Genomic DNA, 8,928 nt, shown 5'->3' with positions numbered 1-8,928 from the left:
CATCCCCTCCCCCCACACACAATAAAAATGTATGCCAGAGAACAGACTATGGGGGAAGAAGAGGCCTTGAATGAATGAGTTAAGGCAAGAAAACAGTGATTCGAGTGACAGATGCTGATGCCCCATTTGGGAGACAAACTGAGGCTGCAGCGGCTTGACCTGTGTGGATGGAGGTTGAACTCATTGAAACAATCACTGTACATCAAGCCGGGGAAGTGTGAATGCATGTCTGAAGGATTAGCGGTTGAGAAGGTGGATTAGAAACAAGAGCTAGGGTGTAGCTCAGGGCTAGAATGCTTGACTACTTTATGCCCTGGGTCTAATCTGCAGTATGAGAGTAGGAAATAAGAGGTCAGTTTTCTTAGGCTAGATGGCATCCCAGCGCACAGGATGCTCAGAAGACCACAGCAAGTTGGTCAAACTGGTTACAGAGGGAGATCCTATCTCAAAAATAAAAGGCTAGGAAGGTGGTTCAGAGGGGTCACCAAGTTAATACTTGCCATCAAATCTGATGACCTGCATTTGATATCTACAGCTATTTTGGGAGTAGAGCGCAAACTGCCATAAATGAGTTCTCTGACCACCACGAATGTGCTGTGAAGCTCTCCAGCCTCCAATGCACAAGTCATTGTACAACCAAAACAGCTCTAGTGTGTGCACGCCTTTTCTTCGGGAGACTAGGAGGCAAAGGCAGGAGAACCAGGTCAAGGTCCTCGCCAACTATTAGTAACTTAGATGCCAGTGTCTTAGCTGTATGGAATCTATCAAGAACAGAGAAAATGTGACTGAAGGCTGCGGAGATGGTCCCATGAGAAAGGTGATGGCTCTGATTCCCAGGGCCGACGTAGAGCCAGACTTGATGGGAATCTATAATCTGGGAGATAGGAGGCAGGCAGAATTCCCAGAAACTCACAAGCCTGGCATATGCCATGTCAAACAAGAGAACCACTTCAAACAAGGAAGAGGACTATCCTCTACCCTCTCCATGTGCGCTGTAGCAAGCCCTTGCCCATCTACCCACACAAGAGCACGCGCACGTACACACACACACCATCCACACAAACCCAAAATTAAAAAGTGATCTTGTAAAATAAATTTAAAAACACTTGACAACTAAGTCATTCCACAACTTCTATGAAGCTGACAGGGCCTAGGCTGGTCTGTCTTCCTGTTGCTATAGATCTCCCGGGTGCTTGAATGGTCAAGTGTGTGTCATATTTGTGGTAGCACCACGTTTCTCAGAGTTGGCTGAACTTAGATTTGTTTTTGTCTTGTTTTGTGTAATTACAAGCTTCAATGGCCTTGCTAAATTAGCCAAAGAACTAAGGGCTGTGGTCTATAACCGACGTGGTATGGGTTAGGGTGCCAAGATTTTAAGAGGTTCAGGATCTGTTCCTGTACAGAAATAAGGCCAAACGGCGCTGGTAAAGGAATGATTGAACATGTAGAGGAGAGATCTGTCATTCATATTATAGAAGGAGAGCTCACCCAACTCATAATCCAAAAAGACGCCGATCCTGGTGGGCTGCACCACTGGCAGGAACTCTGTTCTTTTGGGCCCACAGGTGACATAGCCACTCTCACTGTATCTCCCAATTGCCCAGAAACCCTCAGCAACTGAGGGCTGATCGCTCCAGCGCCCGGGAAAGCAGCCTTGACATATACCCAATGTCCACAGGGCCTTGTTTCCCACTTTTACTTCCCAGAAGCAACGTCCTGAGTGAAATCTTGTACATCCCAGGAGGGCAGGCCAGCGAAATCTGTGAGGGCTAGCATCAACACTTTGTCTTGCTTCTTTATAAAGTACGCATTTTAAATCCTCAGAGATAACAAGCTGAGGGTGTGCTGTGTAAAGATTAAAATGCATATCTATCTGAAATTTCTTGATGATTCTGTCCAAGCCTGAGTACTGTGGCGGGAGACTGAGACCATATTGCTTTGTCCTGAATGACCAGAGTTGGGGGCGTTTCAGCTTTTCACATTTGTGGTAATCTCTTAGAAGGCTTGCCAGAAATGCAACATCTGTCTGCACATGCTTGGCCTGTGCCCCCTTCAACAGACCTTCTAATGCAGATAAATGCTCTGACAGGGTCCCAACATACTCATTTAGCGTTGATAAACCCACCAGCTCCTCAATGTGTATCTCATTTAGAAGCGCCTCATGCTCATTCTGCAGAAACAGTTTGACTTGCTCAAATTCAAAACAGATCTCTTTTTTCTTATATCCAAACTTCTTCCTCAGCTCAAGAGTTTTTCTGTGCTGCAGGGTCAGTGCTTTCTCACATTGTTTCGCCTCGTCCTCCAGAAGCTCCATGCTGCCTCTTAGCATCCTCCTGTAACGAAAGGCGGCTTTCCTCACACAGGAGACAGCGTGCATATGGTGTTTATCCGTGAACCTGCACCGGGGACACATTAACTCTTGATCCTCCACGCAGAAAAGGGTCTGAATCTGGTTGTGCCTCTGACACACAGTGTAGACTTCCCTCCTCCTCCCTCTGCTCACTCTTGGCAGCTTCCTCACGGTATCAGTCAAGTTACAGATCTGGGGGTTCCTGTGCCAGTGTCGCACGGAGAAGCAAACCTTGCAGACAGGGCAGGGGAAGGCATCCGTTAGATCCTTCCAGAAAATACTGAGGCACTCGTGACAGAAGTTGTGCCCACAGATAATGGTCACTGGGTCTCTGAAGAGAGCCAAGCAAATGGGACAGGTGCATGTTTCCTGCAAGTTTTTCAGGGCTATGGAGAAGTCCATTGGCCCGTGAGCAAAGCCGATGGAGAAGGTTCCTTTGTAGGGCCTGTCTCCTAGGAACTCAAGACACTGTGAGCTGAGGGTGTCCTTCCAAGTCCTTGCAGAATGAGCAGCTATAGGTTTCACTGGCCTTGTGGAGTGGTGGTATTCCCCGACACCTAACCAAATTGCCTGAATGAAGCTCAGTTGAAGAGTTGAAAGCTTGCAGATGTCTCACAGACTGGGTCGTGCACTTTCAGAAAGTACTCACGGGTGTGATGGACTTACATTCCTGTGGATGAGAGAAAAAAATGTTTTACATTTATAATTTTTAATTATGTTCATGTAAACATTAGTGTATTGAATCCCCCTAGAGCTAGAGGCTTCAGTGGTTGTGAGCCCAAGACAGCATGCATAAATAGGAGGACAGCCAACAGGATGGCCACATGAATCGAGGTGCTTGAGGCCAACCATGATGACCTGTTCTGTAGCCCTAGAACTCTATGATGGAAAGAAGGAACAATTCAGTAAACTGTTTTCTGACTGCCACATGTGGGCTATGGTATGTGCTTGAGTATAGGAACAAACCAAAGAACACACACACACACACACACACACACACACACACACACCAAAAAAACTGCTTTAAAATAAAGGTAGGAGGAAGGAAGCAACTCCATAAAGCTGTCCTCTGACCTCCAAATGCACACTGTGGCTCAAACATCCATACACATCAGGCATGTACCAGCATGTAAATATACTATGTGTATGTATATGTATATATATGTGTATAATGTTTAATATATAGCATGTTTTATACACACACACACACACACACACACACATACTGTTTTGGAGAAACCCACACGTGGGAACCCATGTGTGACTCAGTTTCCATCCGGAGTCATTTCTGACTCAAAGAAGTCATTTGAGTTCAAGCTTGCCTGCTCTACTTTTTCCTATAACTTTTAGGGCTACCTGAGACTTTTGATTTAACCCACAAGAAAAGAACACTCTATCTAGTAGACAGTTCACTGCTGACAACAAACCCCAGGAACATCAGGATAGAAAGTAAGGCTGCTTACAGCAGCAAGCACATGCTGGAGAGGAGGCTGCTCACTCAAGGACAGGAATGGTCTTGTGGTTAGATACTGACCAACCATCTGTGCTGTGCTTTGTTCTCCTTTTGTATATAAGTAAGTTCTGAAATAAACTCTGGGCTATTTGGCTGCTTCAGTATGACCAGACAGACCTCCTGATTCTATCTTGTCTTCTGTTTCTTCTGACTTTTCTTTGGTCTCGAGGATCCCCTATCCAGGAACCTAGCTGACCTTTTAGGAGTGGGCTCCTACAGGTGACACCCAGCTATGCGGCCTTCTAGGGAGGGGTGTCTTTGCAGGGACACTGCAGATTCCAAGGGCACTCAGAGATGCGGTAAGTATATCCCGGGAGCATCAGCTGTAAATATAAAAACCTCAGCAGTTCAGTGGTGTAAATACAAAAAACTAAGCAGTTGCATGGTGTAAATACAAAAAGGAGGTTAGCTGCGCAGCATGAAAAAACAAGAAGTAACTCGAGTATAATTGTAAAATAAGTAATTATAAAATAAGAAGTAACTTAAGTAATTTGTACATACGTGTAAAAAAAAGTAAATATGGTCCAAGAAAATAGCAAACGGGTGTCTGTACATTACATATAGATACTTTAAAGGTTAAGGGTACTAAGGAAGGACAACAGCAATTGCTTCAGTCTTTGAAATCTATAAAGGATGCGTGCCCCTGGTTCCCGGCAGAAAGGAGTGTGAGTCTAGAGATTTAAAACGGTGTGTGTGAATGAACGAGCGCCCTTTGTCTTGGTCTGCGTTTAGACTGTTACTATGCTGCTGTTTTGTGTGATCATGTCTTTGAAAAGTTTAAGTGGTACTGGTACCTGTCTGTCTGTCATTACTGTCCATTGTTGTCTGTTGACCTTCTTTGTTATCCTGGAAGAGATGAGGCAGGCAGCCTCTGCCTCTAGCCTCCTGTGCATTTTTATTGGATAGGTTCCAGAACTTTTGGGTCCTGAAAGAAAAACGTCTCTAAGGAGAGGCATGGCAAGGGCCACCTCCCTTCATTGTTCCCTGGCCCCCAGCAAGCCAGCAGCTCCTGTAGAGGGCAGGGGGTGCGCATGCTCAGGTGGACAGAGATACTACAGGAAGATATGCTTGTGTGAGCAGGGCAGCAAGTTGATAACTTGCAGTTGAGATACTGCATGGATGTGAGACAGAGAATCTTTGATTGTGGCCAGAGAAGTTAACAATTTTTTTTCTGGAATACTGGCAGTCAAGGACACTCTGTGCCCACCAGCTCTGCTCCCCATATTCCTTTTTTTAAGCCAAGTCTTTCTGCACTATGATGACACTCAAGGTCTCTCCTGCTGGCCAGCAATTTCTCATCTTAACCCTTCTCTGTCTTGACACTGCTGGAAAAAATGTTGAGTTATAACAACCTGTGTACTTTGGAAAATGTTGACTTTAAAGTAAAAGTTAAAAGATATATAGGTTTTAATCATTTAGATCCAATGGGTAACAAATACTTATCATCTTTAAAGGAAATTGGGTACAAATTATTATTAAGATAAAGAAAACTGCTGCTAGTTTCAAAAGTTTCACATTAGTACAGGTTTTTATATGTTAATGCAAAATTAAATTATTCTTATTGTGATACATACATATATATTGGCTCTTGTTTGAAATGTATCTATGCAATGTTCTAAATTGCTGGAAGAACTCATGAAGGAGACATTGATGGAGATTTATATTTTGTCTGAAGGACAAGGGGGCAAACAAGAGACTGAAATGACAGAAAAAAAATTCATCTGAGAGCAGACCAGAGACAAGGAACTCCACCGGAACAGGTATGCGGGAGCAACCGCTGAGTGAGTGAGCCACAGCAAGAGACTGCTGAGGGTCCAGACGTGAATCTGGGACCTTCAAGGGAGTAGACCTAAGCCAGGACCCCTGTGGGTCTGGGCATGAGTCTAGGATCTCCGAGGAACTAGGCCTAAGCCAGGACCTCTGCCAGTCTGAGCGTGAATCTGGGACCTCCAAGGGCGTAGTAGGCAGGAACCAGAGATCTCTGCAGGGCCAGGCATGAGTCTGGAACCTCAGAGGGGATAGGACTGAGCCAGGACCTCTGCAGTTCTGGGCATTGGTCTGGGACATCAAAGGGACTAGGCAGGAACCTGAAACCTCTGTGGGTCCAAGCATGAGTCTGAGACCTCTGAGGGAGTAAGCCTGAGCCAGGTCCTCTGCGGTTCTGGGCGCACCCAAGACTGGGACATCCGAGGCAGTAGACCAGAGCCAGAGACTTTTGCAGGACCAACTCCAAGCCAGGGACTTCTACAGGAGTGGATCCAGACCAGGATTTACAGAAACAGGTCTGATCTTGTAACCTAGGCCAAAGTAAGCCTGAGACGGCAAACTCCAAGGGAGCAGAGCAAAGCCCTGGAGCATTGAGCTATCTCCAGGAATACAGAGTAACCAACAGGGTAACTAGAACCATGGCACTGACTGTACCATGAGGAACAACCATCTGAGCTTTGGATTTACTGGCACCTAGATTAATCACCAGAATCACAGACATCCCCAACCACACCAATTACAGGAAAACATGAGTAGACAAGGTAAGAACACACTCAACACCACAAAGAACAACATGACACCAATAAAACCTCAAGACTCTATAACAGCAAGACTTGAACAACCAAATATAGATAGATGACGGAAAAGAAAATGACCTAAAAAAAAACTTCAGGAGAATGTTTGAAACTCTTAAAGAGGAAATGAGAAATTCCCTCAAAGAAATGGAGGAAGATACAAACAAAAAATTGGAAGACATCAGCAAATCTTTTAAAGAAAACCAAGAAAAAGCAATCAAACATATCAAAGAGAAACTATTCAAGACTTGAAAACTGAAATAGAAACAATAAAGAAAACACAAGCCGAAGGAATTATAGAAACAGAAATCATGAGAAAACGATCAAGAACCGCAAATGCAAGCATGAACAGCAGAATATAAGAGATGGAAGAGAGAATCTCAAGTGCTGAAGATACAATAGAGGAAATAGACTCATCAAAGAAAACATTAAATCTAGCAAAAGCTTAACCCAAAATATCCAGGAAAAATGGGACACCCGAAAAGGCCAAGTCTAAGAATAATAGGTATAGAAGAAAAAGTTCAACTCAAAACCACAGAAAATATATTTAACAAAACCATAGAAGAAAACTTTTCCAACCTAAAGAAAGATATGCCTATGAAGATACAAGAAGCTTACAGAACACCAAAAAGACTGGATCCAAAAAAAAGTTCCCTTGCCACATAATAAAACACTAAACATACAGAGTACAGAAAGAATATTAAGAGCTGCAAAGGAAAAATGCCAAGTAACATATAAAGGCAGACCTATCAGAATTACACCTGACTTCTCATTGGAGACAATGAAAGCCAGAAGGTCATAGTCAAGCATTATGCAGACATTAAGAGATCACAGATGCCAGCCCAGACTACTATACCCAGCAAAACTTTCAATCACCATAGAAGGACAAAACAAGATATTCCATGACAAAACCAGATTTAACAAATACCTAGCCACAAACCCAGCCCAACACAAAATACTGGAAAAAACCTCCAATTCAAGGAAGTTGGCTACACCAACAAAAACACAGAAAATTGATAGTCTCATAGCAGCAAATTCCGAAGAAGGGAAAAACTCACAAATTAATATCACCGACAATGAAAACTAAATTAACAGGAGATAGCAATCACTGGTCCTTAATATCCCTTAATATAAATGGACTCAACTCACCTATAAAAAGGCACAGGCTAACAGACTGGATACGAAAAACAGAATCCATCCTTCTTCTGCATACAAGAAATACATCTCAACCGCAAGACAGGCATTGTCTCAGAGTAAAAAGTTGGAAAAAATATTCCAAAAAAATAGACAAGCGGGTGTGGCTATCTTAATATCTAACAAAATAGACTTCAAGCTAAAATCAACCTAAAGAGACAAAGAAGGGCATTTCATATTAGTCACAGGAAAAAAATCCATCAAGAGAAAATCTCAATACTGACCATCTATGTCCCAAATACAAGAGCACCCTCATGTGTAAAAGAAACACTTCTAAAGCTTAAATCATACATTAAACTCCACACACTAATAGTGGGAAACGTCAACACTCTCTCTCACCAGTAGACAGGTCAGTCAGACAAAAAATAAGCAAAGAAATAAGGGAACTAACAGATGTTATGTCTCAAATGGACTTAACAGACATCTATAGAATATTCCATCCAAACATAAAAGAATATACCTTCTTCTCAGAACCTCGTGGATTCTTTTAAAAAAATTGACCACATACTTGGTAACAAAACAAACCTCAACAAATAAAAAAGAATTGGAATAACTCCATGTATCTTATCAGATCACATGGCTTAAAACTAGAATTCAACAGCAATACTAATTCCAGAAAGCCCACAAACACATGGAAATTAAACAATGCTCACCTGAATTATCTTTGGTTCAAGGAAGAAATAAAGGGAGAAATTAAAGATTTCCTAAAAAAATCAATAAAAATGACCATACAACATACCCAAATTTATGGGACCCAATGAAATCAGTGTTAAGAGGAAAGGTTTTTTTTTTTTTTTTTTTCGGTTTTTCGAGACAGGGTTTCCCTGTAGTTTCTAGAGCCTGTCCTGGGACTAGCTCTTGTAGACCAGGCTGGCCTCGAACTCAGAGATCCGCCTGCCTCTGCCTCCCGAGTGCTGGGATTAAAGGCATGCGCCACCACCGCCCGGCTAAGAGGAAAGTTTATAGCACTGATTGCCTACATAAAGAAGCTGGAAAAATTCCACACTAGTGAATTAACAGAACATTTGAAAACTTTAGAACAAAAAGAAGCAGTCTCACCTAAGATAACTAGATGGCAGGAAATGATCAAATTGAGAGCTGAAATCAACAAAACAGAAACAAATAAAAAGAATCAATGAGACAAAGAGTTGGTTCTTCGAAAAAAAATCAACAAAATAGGCAAACCTTTATCCAAACTAACCAAAAGGCAGAGAGAATATCCAAATTAACAAAATGAGAAATGCAAAGGGGGGCATAACAACAGACATAGAGAAAATACAGAGGAATATCAGGTCATATTTTAAAAACCT

General features: G+C 42.7%; 1 protein-coding gene across 1 annotated transcript; it reads right to left on the bottom strand.

Moving 5' to 3' along the window:
• Positions 1–1,357: 1,357 nt before the first annotated feature.
• On the bottom strand, positions 1,358–2,752 carry LOC119811591 (tripartite motif-containing protein 60-like). The gene has a single exon (XM_038325496.1). The coding sequence runs from the start codon at positions 2,750–2,752 to the stop codon at positions 1,358–1,360; it is 1,395 nt and encodes a 464-aa protein (XP_038181424.1).
• Positions 2,753–8,928: the final 6,176 nt, after the last annotated feature.

Source organism: Arvicola amphibius, chromosome 4, assembly GCF_903992535.2.
Source record: "Arvicola amphibius chromosome 4, mArvAmp1.2, whole genome shotgun sequence".
NCBI lineage: Eukaryota > Metazoa > Chordata > Mammalia > Rodentia > Cricetidae > Arvicola > Arvicola amphibius.
The sequence above is the reverse complement of the archived record's forward strand: the minus strand, read 5'-3'. Positions and strand labels throughout refer to the sequence as shown.